General features: G+C 43.1%; 1 protein-coding gene across 1 annotated transcript; it reads right to left on the bottom strand.

The window, feature by feature from the left end:
* Positions 1–1156: 1156 nt before the first annotated feature.
* On the bottom strand, positions 1157–14034 carry LOC110501273 (ras-related protein Rab-17). Its single transcript, XM_021578694.2, has 5 exons — positions 13411–14034; positions 9089–9240; positions 6890–7015; positions 6468–6561; positions 1157–2049 (listed from the first exon to the last, which is right to left on the bottom strand). The coding sequence occupies exons 1-5, from the start codon at positions 13595–13597 to the stop codon at positions 1913–1915; spliced, it is 696 nt and encodes a 231-aa protein (XP_021434369.1). The 5' UTR covers positions 13598–14034; the 3' UTR covers positions 1157–1912.
* Positions 14035–15379: the final 1345 nt, after the last annotated feature.

Here is a 15379-nt window from a genome sequence, read left to right as displayed (position 1 = left end):
TCCTTCCCTATGAGCGTGCTGAAAGTCTGTTGTCAATTTGTTGTCTATTTTTTCCCCAGAAGTTTACTAAGTGTTGGTAACAGGCTGATTGGTTGGCTATTTGAGCCAATAAAGGGGGCTTTACTATTCTTCGGTAGTGGAATGACTTTTGCTTCCCTCCAGGCATGAGGTCACACTTTCTAGCAGGCTTAAATTGAAGATATGGCAAATAGTGGCAATATCGCCTGCTTTTCTCCTCAGTAATTTTCCATCCAGATTGTCAGACCCTGGTGGCTTGTCATTGTTGATAGACCACAATATTTTTTTCACCTCTTCCACACTCAATCTACAGAATTCAAAAGTGCAAAGCTTGTCTTTCATAATTTGGTCAGATATACCTGGATATGTAGTGTCAGAATTTGTTGCTGGCATGTGGGTTTTGTGATGAATGGGGCCATCTGATTCAATTAATCAACATTTAATTGAAGGTGCTCAAAGCTTTTTACTATCATTCTTCATATAATTTAATTTGTTTCATAGTATAGATTATTAAAATTATTATTTTAGTTTAGTCACATGATTTCTGAATTTGCCAATCGATTGGGCTGCCAGACCCATTTGCCATTTATTGTCCCTCATCCGTCTCATCCATACAATTTTTCAATTCCTAATCAATCCAAGGGGGTTTAACAGTTTTTTCAGTAATTATTTTAATGGGTGCATGCTTATTAGTAACTGGAATAAGAAATTTCATAAATGTGTCAAGGGCAGCGTCTGGTTACTCCTCATTACACGCCACAGACCAGAAAATATTCTTTACATCATCAACATAAGAAACACAACAAACCTTATTATATGACCTCTTATACACTATATTAGGCCCAGGCTTTGGAACTTTGGATTTCCTAGATATGGCTACTATATTGCGATTACTACATCTTATGGTTTTGGATACTACTTTGAAGCAAATTTATGCAGCATTAGTAAAGATGTGATCAATATATGTTGATGATTTCATTCCTGTGCTGTTTGTACCTACCCTGGTAGGTTGACTGACAACCTGAACCAGGTTGCAGGCACTGGTTACAGTTTGTTACAGTCAAGTTATTTCTTGAGTGGGCAGCTTGCTGAAAGCCAGTCAATATTTAAATCACCCAGAAAATATACTTCTCTGTTGATATCGCATACATTATCAAGCATTTCACACATATTATCCAGATACTGACTGTTAGCACTTGGTGGTCTATAGCAGCTTCCCACAAGAATGGGCTTTAGTAGCCATTTTACTTCAATAAGATTTAACATGAGATCCTCTCTAAGCTTTACAGGAATGATATTCTGAATATAGACCACAACACCACCCCTGTTGGCATTTATGTATTTTCGGTAGATGTTATAGCCAGGTATTGCCATCACTGTATCATCAAAGGTATTATCTAAGTGAGTGTCAGAGACAGTCAGAATATAGATGTCATCTGTTACAAGAACATTATTGACTATTTCTAGCACTTTTCTGGGTTACTTAATTGTTTTTAATAATTTACTGGGGAGCTTATCAGCAGTAGACTTGCTCATGTTATTTATATTGGAGCTGATAGTACATGGTGAGCTGAACACAGTGGACTTCCTACTAGGGCACACCACCTCAGTGCTGACATTGTAACTCTGGTTCATAGGCACATGAGTACTGCATAAAATAGCTGCAAGATAAACAGAGTGCAATTAGGGGCACATAAATTAAGTTACTTACATTGTGTCTGCCAACGCCCCTCAGATAACGTACATTTGATGCAGCATTATGACAACTCATTGTCACAATGGTAGGGATTAACTGAGCTGATATTGGGTAATTGAGAAGTCATTGTCTTAAACTTAAATCTTTGAACATACAGTTCCTCACAAAAATATCAGACACACACACACACAACACACATTAGGGTCCAATGGAGGGGCAGCAGGATGCAAGAGGGTGCTGTAGGGTCTCAGAGCGGCGCAGGTTCACTAACTCTGTCTCCTGCCACTCTGTCAGACCGCTTTGATGCTCACTCGTACACCGCTTCACCCTGTGGGCTGAGACAGAGAGGGATCACACACACACCGCATCCTTCTATATGCCACTCAGCACTTCCACAGCCAGTGTTAGTTACCACAACCACAAAATCACACCTGTGCTTATGTCTAGGTAATGAGAAAATCGGGAAAAAATGAATACGTCTGATTATTTCTGGTCTAGTGAACGATGACAACCGAGCTCGCTGCCCAGATTTACATAATTAGAAAGAGGAGATTCTCTTGATTAAAATGGCATCCGGCCTCCCGGGTGGCACAGTGGTTAAGGGCGCTGTACTGCAGCACCAGCTGTGCCACCAGAGACTCTGGGTTTGCACCCAAGCTCTGGAGGGTTTGGCCTGTAGGGAAATCCTTGTCTCATCGCGCACCAGCGACTCCTGTGGTGGGCCGCGCGCAGTGCGCGCTAACCAAGGTTACCAGGTGCTCGGTGTTTCCTCCGACACATTGGTGCGGCTGGCTTCCGGGTTGGATGGCGCTGTGTTAAGAAGCAGTGCGGCTTGGTTGGGTTGTGTATCGGAGGACGCATTACTTTCAACCTTCGTCTCTCCCGAGCCCGTACGGGAGTTGTAAGCGATGAGACAAGATAGTAGCTACTAAACAATTGGATACCACGAAATTGGGGAGAAAAAGGGGTAAAATTCAAAAGAAAAAAAGAAAAAAAAAGAAAATGGCATCCGACTTTAAAAAATCTAAATATACACATTGCGAGATATTTGGCGAAATAGACAGACATACATAAACTATGGCAAGCAGCTGGTAAATATGGTCATATTATGAAACTGGGCTCCACGGCGGATGCAATGAACTAGTTTTTAATCAGAAAAAAGCATTGTTAAAAATGTAATGTGTCCAGCCTATCTACAGGACCTCCACCAGCCACAAAAGCTAAGTAACGTTAATAACATTAACACTATGCCATCTAATTGCAGTCCCTGTACTCATAATATACAGGAGAACTATCGCCTTATGGTGAGGATAGCCATGTTGCAAGCGCAGCTTCAGATGCAATCGTTAGGCAAGGGAAATTTAAGTGTAGGAAAGGATGAAACAGCGTCTGTGCCACCAGTAAGTACAGAGAGTAGTATAAATCTCTCCGCACAGTCCCAGCAGCCGGACAATTTTCTCAAGGCTTCTGGAAAGAAATGCTGTCGGTATGCTCAACCAGTGTCGCTCATTCAGTCGACAGAAACTTTAAACCGGTTATCCCCATTCAGCAGCGAGTCGGAGTCAGAAGCTGAGCCTTCTCAGGCCTCCCCACCCGTTACAGGTTCTGAGCCGCTGAAGCCTCCTACCATTAGCTCTGACAGATTGAAAACCTAGTCATTGGTGACTCCATCATCCTCAATATTAGTCTTTTTTTTAAATCATCCAGCGATCATACACTGTTTACCAGGGGGCAGGGCTGCTGACGTGAAGGCTAATCTGAAGAGGGTTCTGGCAAGCGTAGAGAGTATAGGGATATTGTTATCCACACCGGCACCAACAATGTTAGGATAAAACAGTCAGGGGTCTCCAAGCGCAACATATCTTCAGCATGTAAATTAGCTAGAAATATGTCAGCATCAAGTAATTGTCTCTGGCCCCCTCACAGTTAGGGGGAGTGATGAGCTCTACAGCAGTCACACAACTCAATCCCTGGTTAAACTGCTCTCTGCCCCTCCCAAAAGATAGAATTGTAAATAATTGTCCCTCTTTCTTTCACAAACAGGACCAAGCCTGGACTGCTGAGGAGTGACGGACTCCATCGTAGCTGGAGGGGTGCTTTCATATTATGGAGGGGTGCTTTCTATCAATATAGACAGGACTCTAACTCCTCTAGCTCCACAATGAGAGGGTGCAGGCCAGGCAGCAGGCTGTTAGCCAGCCTGCCAGCTTAGTGGAGTCTGCCACTAGCACAGTCAGTGTAGACAGCTCAGCTATCCCCACAGACTGTCTGTGCCTCAATCTAGCTTGGGCATCTTGATGTGATTGCCCTGACTAAAACATGGCTCAAGCCTGATTAATTTACTGTGTTAAATGAGGCCTCTCCTCCTGGTTACATCAGTGACCATGTCCCCTGCGCATCCTGCAAAGGCGAAGGTGTTGCTAACATTTACGACAGCAATATCAATTTACAAAAAAGACAATGGCTGTGTTTTATCCTTTTGAGCTTTTAGTCACGAAATCTATGCAGCCTACTCATTAAAGGTAAATTACGTTTAAATGGCATCCGACCAACGCTCTGCATCTGTCCTCATACTCCTAGACCTTAGTGCTGCTTTTGACACCATCAATCATCACATTCTTTTGGAGAGATTGGAAACCCTAATTGGTCTACATGGACAAGTTCTTGCCTAGTTAAGATCTTATCTGTCAGAAAGATATCAGTTTGTCTCTGTGGATGGTTTGTCCTCAAATCAATTGGAAGTTTCGGTGTTCCTCAAGGTTCTGTTTTAGGGCCACTATTGTTTTCATTATATATTCTACCTCTTGGTGATGTCATTTGGGAACACAATGTCAACTTTCACTGCTATGCGGACGACACACAGCTGTATATTTCGATGAAACATGGTGAAGCCCCAAAATTGCCTACCCTGCAAGCCTGTGTTTCAGACCTAAGGAAGTGGATGGTGGCAAATGTTTTACTTTTCAACATGGACAAAACAGAAATGGTGTTCTAGGTCCCAGGAAACAAATAGATCTGACAATTAATATTGATGTTTGTACAACCATCTCAAATAAAACTGTGAAGGACCTCTGTGTTACTCTGGACCCTGATCTCTCTTTTGACGAACATACTGTATCAAGAACAGCTTTCTTCCATCTTCGTAACATTGCAAAACTGAGAAACTTGTCAAAAATTTTGCAGAAAAGCTATCACTTCTAGATTAGATTACTGCAATGATCTACTCTCCGGCTACTCAGATAAAGCACTTAATAAACTTCAGTTAGCGCTAAACACGGCTACTAGAATCTTAACTAGAACCAAAACATTTGATCATATTACTCCAGTGCTAGGTTTTACTGTTAACCTACAAAGCATTACATGGGCTTGCTCCAACCTATCTCTCTGATTTTTTCCTGCCATACATACCTACACGTACACTACGGTCACTAGACGCAGGCCTCCGTATTGTCCATAGAATTTCGAAGAAAACAGCTGGAAGCCAGGCTTTCTCCTATAGAGCTCAATTTCTATGGAATGGTCTGCCTATCCATGTGAGAGACGCAGACTCGGTCTGGACTCATCTCTTCAGTAGGTCCTATGACTGAGTGTAGTCAGACCAGGGAGTGCCAAGGTGAAAGGCAAGGCACTGGAGCAAGGAACCTGTCTCTGCCTGGCCGGCTCCCCACTCTCCACTGGGATTCCCTGACTCTATTACGGGGGCTGAGTCACTAGCTTACTAGTGCTCTTCCATGCCGTCCCTAGGAGGGATGCGTCTCTTGAGTGGGTTGAGTCACTGACGTGATCTTCCTGTCCGGTTTTGCACTCCCTTGGGCTTGTGCGGTGTAGGAGATCTTAATGGTCTGTACTCAGCCTTGTCTCAGGGTAGTAAGTTGGTGGTCTGTTGATATCCCTCTAATGGTGTGGGGGCTGTGCTTTTGCAATGTGGGTGGGGTTATATCCTGCCTGGTTGGCCCTGTCCGGGGGCCACAGTGTCCCCAGACCTCCCCCTGTCTCAGCATCCAGTATCTATGCTACAATAGTCTATGTGCTGAGGGGCTAGAGTTATGGTTGATGTAATTCTCCTGTCTTATATGGAGTCCTATGGAACCTTATCTACGGCTATGGAACCCTGACCTGTTCACCGGACGTGCTACCTTGTCCTCAACTTTCTCTCTCTCTCTCTACCGTACCTGTTGTGTTGACCTCTGAATGTTTGGCTTTGAAAAGCCAACTAACATTTACTCCTGAGATAATGACCTGTTGCACTGACCTACTGACCTACAACCACTGTGATTATTATTTCACCCGGCTGGTCATCTATGAACTTTTGAACATCTTGAAGAACGATCTGGTCTTAATAGCCATGTACTCTTATAATCTCCACCGGCATAGCCAGAAGGACTGGCAACCCACCAGAGCCTGGTTCCCCTCTAGGTTTTTTCCTAGGTTCCTAGCCACCGTGCCTCTTCGTCTGCATTGCTTGCTGTTTGTGGTTTATGCTTAGTATCTGTAAAGCACTTTGTGACATCTGCTGATGTAAAAAGGGCTTTATAAATACATGTGATATGTCTCACCAAGCATTGTTGCTTACTCACTTTTCTGTATCGACCATATTGTTCCATTATAAGAAATATGAACAATATTTGCTTGTCTATCTGCTGCCCTCTAGTGGTCTATCTTCAGAGATACAAATTCAAAGCTGTCACAATTATGAATATCAAAGAACATAAATTGAGAAATATTTTCACACCTAGAGTGCCTGACTACTTACCAATAGCCAGCATCAGTTCACTGACTTGATTCCCTGACTTGGCCGAGGTCTCCATAAAAAGCAAGCCTCTGTCAACGGCAAGACTATGCCCTTCCTATGAAATGAATAGAGAGGATCAAGCATTAATCAAATATGAGTGGTACATTGCACTGCTGTCATGTGGTGACCAATGTGAAAGTACAGTACAATGTGTATGTGTGTGTGAAGGGATGTTTATGTCAGATTGATCATCATATAGGAGTACCGTTAATATCCACATGGGACATTCTGTATGTATGACTGAGTCTCCCTACAGCCTGGGTGAATGTGTTTGTTTGCTGTAATATGTACAGTGTATGTGGTGTGTTATAGGGGCTGGTGCAAGTGTGACTATGCATGAGTGTGTATTTGTGTGTGTTGTTTGTATACAGTGAGTACAGTACCTGTAATGTCACCTGGCGCAGCTCTGAAAGATCCCCCTTGTTTCCTACTAGTACCATCACGGTGGAAGCCGGAATATAGTGCTTCTCCAGCTCCCGAAGCCACATCTGGGCCCTTATGAAGCTCTCCTAAACACACACACTGTGAGTGACAGAGGTATTGGGACAGTGACACATTTTTTTTGTTTTGGCTCTGTACTGCAGCACTTACACTACAGGTCAAAAGTTTTAGAACACCTACTCATTCAAGGGGTTTTCTTTATTTGTAATATTGTCTACATTGTAGAATACAAGGGAAGACATCAAAACTATTAAATACCACATATGGAATCATTTAGTAACCAAAAAATATATTTTATATTTGAGATTCTTCAAATAGCCACCCTTTGCCTTGATGACAGCTTTGCAAACTCTTGGCATTCAATCAGCTTCCCCTGAAATGCTATTCCACCAGTCATGAAGAAGTTCCCACATATGCTGAGCACTTGTTGACTGCTTTTCCTTCACTCTGTGGTCCACCTCAACCCAAGCCATCTCAATTTGGTTGAGGTCGGGGGATTGTGGTCATCTGATGCAGCACTCCATCACTTTCCTTTTTGGTAAAATAGCCTTTACACAGCCTGGAGGTGTGTTGGGTCATTGTACTGTTGAAAAACAAATTATATTCCCACTAAGCCCAAACCAGATGCAATGGCGTATTGCTGCAGAATGTTGCGGTAGCCATGCTGGTTAAGTGTCCCTTGAACCACAGACAGTTTCACCAGCAAAGCACCAGCAAAGCACCCCCACACCATAACACCTCCTCCTCCATGCTTTACGGTGGGAAATACACATGCAGAGATCATCCGTTCACCCACACAGCATCTCACAAAGATAGCGGTTGGAACCAAAAATCTCAAATTTTGAGATTTCCACGACAAATTTCCACCGGTCTAATGTCCATTGCTTGTGTTTCATGGACCAAACAAGTCTCTTCATCTTATTTGTGTCCTTTAGTAGTGGTTTCTTTGCAGCAATTCAACCACGAAGGCCTGATTCACACAGTCTCATCTGAACAGTTGATGTTGAGATGTGTCTGTTACCTGAACTCCTTGAAGTATTTATTTGGGCTGCAATTCCTGAGGCTGGTAACTCTAATGAACTTATCCTCTGCAGCAGAGGTAACTCTGGGTCTTCCATTCCTGTGGCGGTCCTCATGAAAGACAGTTTCATCATAGCGCTCGATTGTTTTTGCAACTGCACTTGAAGAAACGTTAAAAGTTCTTGACATTTGTTGTATTGACTGACCTTCATGTCTTAAAGAAATGATGGACTGTTGTTTCTATTTGCTTATTTGAGCTGTTCTTGCCATAATATGGACTTGGTCTTTTACCAAATAGGGCTGTCTTCTGTATACCAACCCTACCTTGTCAGAACACAACTGATTGGCTCAAACTTATTAAGAAGGAAAGAAATTCCATAAATGAACTTTTAACAAGGCACACCTGTTAATTGAATGAAGCTGGTTGAGAGAATGCCAAGAGTGTCCAAAACTGTCATCAAGGGAAAGGGTGGCTATTTGAATTCAAATATTAAATATATTTTCGTTACAACATGATTCCATATGATTCCATATGTGTTATTTCATAGTTTTGATGTCTTCCCTTGCATTCTACAATGTAGAAAATAGTAAAAAAATAAATAAAAACCCTAGAATGAGTAGGCGTTCTTAAACTTTTGACCGGTAGTGTATATAATGACTATGAGGTGCAGACTGTCAGCTTTAATCTGAGGGTATTTTCATCCATATCGGGTGAACCGTTTCAGAATTACAGCACTTTCTGTACAATGTCCCCTTATTTTATGGGAACAAAAGTATTGGGACAAATTCACTTATGTGTATTAAAGCAGTCAAAAGTTTAGTATTTGGTCCCATATTTCTAGCACACAATGATTACATCAAGCTTGTGGCTCTACAAACTTGTTAGATGCATTAGCAATTTGTTTTGGTTGTATTTCAGATTATTTTGTGCCCAATATAAATAAATAATGGATTGTGTAATTTTGCAGTCACTTTTAGTGTAAATATAAATATAATATATTTCTAAACACTTCTACATTAATGTCGATGGTAACCATGGTTATGGACAGTTCTACATTTATCATGAATAATGATGAGTGAAAAAGTTACAGTTTGTGTTCGTGTGTTTGCATTAGTTTTACTCGTTTGCTGATATCGTACACCACCAGTGCTGCATGGGCTCCTCTGTAGTACAGCGGGGTAACACTGTGGTATTTCTCCTGTCCCGCCGTGTCCCAGATCTCAAAGTGAAATGTGACATCACTCAGACACACCACCTGGGTGAAGTAGGCACCTGGGGGGGGACAGAATATACTGTGACACCAGGTAGAATGAAGACATACAGTAACTTACCCTAACAGGCAACATTCTTCAACTAGATCCCTGAGGTTAAGCACAATGACATACTACAATGTTACTCAAACTTTAATCCACATCCCTAATACGAAGTTAGAGTGGCCAGTTTGCAAATTATGGTGGAAAATAAGTATTTGGTCACCTACAAACAAGCAGGATTTTTGGCTTTCACAGACCTGTAACTTCTTCTTTAAGAGGCTCCTTTGCCCCACTGTACATTATTTTATTTTATTTTATTTTTTATTTCACCTTTATTTAACCAGATAGGCTAGTTGAGAACAAGTTCTCACTTGCAACTGCGACCTCGCCAAGATAAAGCAAAGCAGTACGACACATACAACAACACAGAGTTACACATGGAGTAAACAAGCATACAATCAATAATACAGTAGAAAAAGTATATTTACAGCATGTGCAAATGAGGTAGGATAAGAGATAAATAAATAGGCCATGGTCGCAAAGTAATTACAATTTAGCAATTTAACATCTGGATAGTAGGGTGTGCAGAAGATTAATGTGCAAGTTGAGATACTGGGGTGCAAAGGAGCAAGATAAATAAATAAATAAATAAATAAATACAGTATGGGGATTAGGTAGATTGGATGGGCTATTTACAGATGAGCTATGTACAGGTGCAGTGATCTGTGAGCTGCTCTGACAGCTGGTGAGGGAGATAAGTGTTTCCAGTTTCAGAGAGTTTTGTAGTTCGTTCCAGTCATTGGCAGCAGAGAACTGGAAGGAGAGGCGGCCAAAGGAAGAATTGGTTTTGGGGGTGACCAGAGAGATATACCTGCTGGAGCGCCACATGAGGGTGCTGCTATGGTGACCAGCGAGCTGAGATAAGGGGGGACTTTACCTAGCAGGGTCTTGTAGATGACCTGGAGCCAGTGGGTTTGGCGACGAGTATGAAGCGAGGGCCAGCCAACGAGAGCATGCAGGTCGCAGTGGTGGGTAGTATATGGGGCTTTGGTGACAAAACGGATGGCACTGTGATAGACTGAATCCAATTTATTGAGTAGGGTATTGGAGGCTATTTTGTAAATGACATCGCCAAAGTCGAGGATCGGTAGGATGGTCAGTTTTACAAGGGTATGTTTGGCAGCATGAGTAAAGGATGCTTTGTTGCGAAATAGGAAGCCAATTCTAGATTTAACTTAGGATTGGAGATGTTTGATGTGAGTCTGGAAGGAGAGTTTACAGTCTAACCAGACACCTAGGTATTTGTAGTTGTCAACATATTCTATGTCAGACCGTCCAGAGTAGTGATGTTGGACGGGCGGGCAGGTGCAGGCAGCGATCGGTTGAAGAGCAGGCATTTAGTTTTACTTGTATTTAAGAGCAATGGAGGCCACGGAAAGAGAGTTGTATGGCATTGAAGCTCATCTGGAGGGTTGGTAACAGTGTCCAAAGAAGGGCCAGAAGTATACAGAATGGTGTCGTCTGCAAAGAGGTGGATCAGAGACTCACACCAGCAGCAAGAGTGACATCAATGATGTATACAGAGAAGAGAGTCGGTCCAAGAATTTAACCCTGAGGCACCCCCATAGAGACTGCCAGAGGCCCGGACAACAGGCCCTCCGATTTGACACACTGAACTCTATCAGCGAAGTAGTTGGTGAACCAGGCGAGGCAATCATTTGAGAAACCAACTATCGAGTCTGCCGATGAGGATGTGGTAATTGACAGAGTCGAAAGCCTTGGCCAGATCAATGAATGCAGCTGCACAGTATTGTTTCTTATCGATGGCGGTTAAGATATCGTTTAGGACATTGAGCGTGGCTGAGGTGCACCCATGACCAGCTCTGAAACCATAGCGGGGAAAGTGTGGTGGGATTCAAAATGGACGGTAATCTGTTTGTTGACTTGGCTTTCGAAGACCTTAGAAAGGCAGGGTAGGATAGATATAGGTCTGTAGCAGTTTGGGGCAAGAGTGTCCCCCCCTTTGAAGAGTGGGATGACCGCAGCTGCTTTCCAATCTTTGGGAATCTCAGACAACATGAAAGAGAGGTTGAACAGGCTAGTAATAGGGGTTGCAACAATTTCGGGTGGTCTATAGCAAGCGGCAGCGGTGAGAGACTTGTTTCTGGAAAGGTGAATTTTAGGAAGTAGAAGCTCAAATTGTTTTGGTACAGACTTGGATAGTAAGATAGAAACTTGTAGGGTTCTATCTCTGTAGTAGATTGCAACACCGCCCCCTTTGGCAGTTCTATCTTGCCGGAAAATGTTATAGTTAGGGATGGAAATTTCAGGGTTTTTGGTTGTTTTCCTAAGCCAGGATTCAGACACGGCTAAGACATACGGGTTGGCAGAATGTGCTAAAGCAGTGAATAAAGCAAACTTAGGGAGTAGGCCTCTAATGTTAACATGCATGAAACCAAGGCTTTTACGGTTACAGAAGTCAACAAATGAGAGCACCTGGGGAATAGGAGTGGCGCTAGGCACTGCAGGTCCTGGATTAACCTCTACGTCACCAGAGGAACAGAGGAGAAGTAGGATAAGGGTACGGCTAAAGGCTATAAGAACTGGCCGTCTAGCACGTTCGGAACAGAGAGTAAAGGGAGCAGGTTTCTGGGCACGATAGCATAGATTCAAGGCATAATGTACAGACAAAGGTATGGAAGGAAGAGAGTACATTGGAGGTAAACCTAGCCATTGAGTAATATATAGAGAGATATAGTCTCTAGAGATGTTTAAACTAGGTGATGTCATCGCATATGTGGGAGGTGGAACAACATGGTTGGTTAAGGCATATTGAGCAGGGCTAAAGGCTCTACGGTGAAATAAGACAGTAATCACTAACCAGGACAGTAATGGACAAGGCATATTGTTGATATTAGGGAGAGGCATGCATAGCCAAGTGATTGTATGGGTCCAGTGAGTGGTTGGGCTGGCTGGGGACACGGCGATTCAGACAGTTAGCAGGCCGGGGCTAGCAAGCTAGCATAAGGGCCTTAGAGGGACGTCGCGATGGGGGAAAAGTCTGTTTTTGCCTCCTCGTGCGTTGACGTCTATAGACCAGTTGTGGTATTAGTAGGGTTCCAAGGGGCAGAGGGGTCCAAGTCCAATTGGCAAAATGGGTATAGTGGTCCAAGAAACTGGCCGGTGGATCAGCTAACAGTCCAATATGCTATAGATAGCTAGCAGGCCACGGTTAGCAGAATGGGCTTTCACGGGGTGTCGAGCCTGAGTGGCATGTTGGGATCCTCGTGCAGATTATGTTGGTATTCCAGTCGTGAAGGATCGGCAGGGTTCCGTGCCCCGTACCGGCAGTAGAAGGGGTGGGATATTGTAGCCGAGGAGTGGGCTTCAGGATCCCAGGAGCCCTAGCCGGGAGATGGGTCTAGCATGGGCTAGCCCCAGTCTAGTTGGTGCTTGCTCCGGGGACGGAAACGTTAGCCAGGAGTAGTCAACCCGGGTTGCGGTTAGCTAGCTGCCATGATCCAGATGAAAGGGTTCAGAGTTTGCGGTAAGAATCCAGGGAAATGGAGAGAAAAATAGGTCCGGTATGCTCTGGTTTGAAAAGCGTTGTACGAACTGGTGAGAGCTTTCCGAGCTAAAGGTTAGCTGATGACCCCTAGCAGTGATTAGCTTACTGATAGTTGATAGCTGGTAGCTAGTTAGCTAGCTAGCTTCAGTTGAGGTATTCCAGTTCGGAGGTAAATAGAAATACGTTAGAAAAAAAACAGATCCACACCACATTGGGTGAGGCGGGTTGCAGGAGAGTATTTTGAAGTTGAGGTTTGGGAAAAATATTAAAAAGAATGCGAAGAAAAATATATAAAAATATATATACATGGGACAAGACAAAGATGTCTGACTGCAAAGCGATCTTGTATTCAAATAACAACAGAGCAACAATGTTCTTGACAAAATATACCAGAGAGACAACTTAGCTTAGGGCTATAAAATAAGATACTACTATATGAAAAAACAAGCTCCTGAAAAACGCTAAATGTGCACAGCTGAAATAACATGCCACAGAAGTATATACATACCTTTGGCACTAGGAGCATAATGCTGTAATAGCCATGCATATGATACCAATACACATGTATCCACCCTAATACTACTAATGACACAGAATTATATCACGTATATGTGTACTCACAGCCTACGGTGGGTAAAGTGCCTTTAAACTCATCCTTGCTGAAACGTATTGCCAGACTGGACTTCCCCACCCCAGAGCTTCCCAACAGCACCATCTTCACCCGTATTGTCCTGGTGTCTCGTGTTGGAGTTGTTGGCCCAGGTGACCGGGGCCCTGTTGATTCCCTCCTTTGAGTTCTCTTCCCCATCCAGAGAGGAGGGACACCCACAGGATACTCCACGGTTGCTGGTACAGACAAAGCCAGCGGTCATAGAATCCAAATATCTGGTGTTGTAGTTTCAGCTTTAGAACTCACAAGTACACAAGACGGTTAAATTAATCATGTGAAACCAGTAAAATCTTAGAGGATTATGAAGGTTAGTCCTCTAATTTATCTTGTTATAGGTGAAGATCAAACCAAAGTCCAACGTTGGATCGCAGACCACAATATAACACCTCACACCAGCTAGGCTGTAAAAAGGTAAAGCTAATAAAAATTCTGCTATCTGAAGAAACGGTAAATAAGAGGTCAAGATAAAGACAATACAAGTGCTAAAGCAAAAACAAGACTAATTTCCCCAGAGACAGAGAGCAGCTGCAAGAGCAGTGCTGCAATTCTGATAAATATGGGATATGGCCTTTTTTAACTTCACTTCTTTACTTTGGTTTCTGCATAGGACACCAAAATAAAGGAATTGAAACTTAATCATGCTTTTCAAAATACCCACAGTCACATGGGATAATGGACTGATGTTGAAAGGCATCATACACATATAGCTTGACAATTACATTTATTTCAATGAGAAATACAAAAAACAAGTGAGTCATTTCACTGGCTCCTACTTTATTGTTGATTATAATAAAACAACTTTAACACAACCATCATACCCAACCATTATGTCCTGCAGAAATGCATGGCCTGATTTTTTATGTGGTTTGTTATGAAAGATTTATGTCAAACCTAATAATATCTTGGCCTGAAGGACAATGTTTGGTATGCTGACCACACCGCCTGCGTCTGGTGCGTGAGCGTTGCAAAATAAATGTACACATGCATGTTATTCAATCATTGCACCCACACTCAACGACCGTCCGGTAGCCAGGCACTAAACTTGTTTCTATTTGTGAAGCTTGATGCGCTGCAAGTCCAGCCTCTCCCATCTCCTCATTGGTTTTTAGGAGCAACGTGGTTGATTGAAGGATGAACTGAGGTCCACACTCCAGTCCAGTTGGTGGTGGTAATGCACCTTAAAGACAGTTGCCAACTAATAAAGTCCAAAGAAGAAGAAGACTGAAGGAGGAGAGATTACTGGAAACTAAATTGTGATTAGTTCCAGGTGCTGCAGGTTAGTGAGGGGGGTTGTGAATAACTGCCTGGTGTTTCCCTGTGTCCAGCAGATGGTTGAGTTGGGGTCCTTGCTGGGTGGACGGATAGTCTATGGATCGGTCAAGATGGCGAATGGCGAGAAGGGGAGTGTGAGAGAGTCTTGGAGGTCGGAAATGGTGGGGAGAAGTGCAGACGAAATGGAGGAAATTTAGAACGATTTGGTGAAGCTACAGCTGTGCTGGAATGAGAACAATATAGGTCTCAGTTCTGATGGTATGAAGCGGGAGGATGAGGGTCAAGGACCGCTATTGCCGATATTGGAAAGACATAGGAAGAAGAGAGATCATGATACAGAAAGCAGTGGAGCGTCTAGTAAAGAAAGCATGAAGAGGGTCAAGGTAGGAAGCAAGAGTAATGATGTGTTGGAGTGGAAAGTGGTGATAGTGTTTGAGACCACAGGGCCTCACTTACACCCTATCCGACTAACTAATGCCGTAGAGAAAGAGGCAAGTGAAGTGAAATTAGCTTGGTTCATTGGAAATGGTAGATTGTTAATATTGTGTGGTAGCCATGGAAAAGCTTAATGGGAAGAAGATTAAAAGCTGTGTCCCTGGTATTTATGCTAGATTGAATGGAACGATCACTGGGGTCCCAATATATATG

Source organism: Oncorhynchus mykiss, chromosome 22, assembly GCF_013265735.2.
Source record: "Oncorhynchus mykiss isolate Arlee chromosome 22, USDA_OmykA_1.1, whole genome shotgun sequence".
Taxonomy (NCBI): domain Eukaryota; kingdom Metazoa; phylum Chordata; class Actinopteri; order Salmoniformes; family Salmonidae; genus Oncorhynchus; species Oncorhynchus mykiss.
Note: the sequence above shows the minus strand (reverse complement) of the source record. Positions and strands in the feature narration are given on the sequence as shown.

Excerpts from the sequence above, each read along its gene's own strand:
- LOC110501273 (XM_021578694.2), bottom strand. The coding sequence starts at position 13,597 with ATGGGGAAGAGAACTCAAAGGAGGGAATCAACAGGGCCCCGGTCACCT. Across the intron at positions 7,016-9,088 it reads TGTACGATATCAGCAAACGA|GAGAGCTTCATAAGGGCCCA; the intron begins GTAAAACTAATG and ends GTGTGTGTTTAG. Across the intron at positions 6,562-6,889 it reads TGCGCCAGGTGACATTACAG|GAAGGGCATAGTCTTGCCGT; the intron begins GTACTGTACTCA and ends TTCATTTCATAG.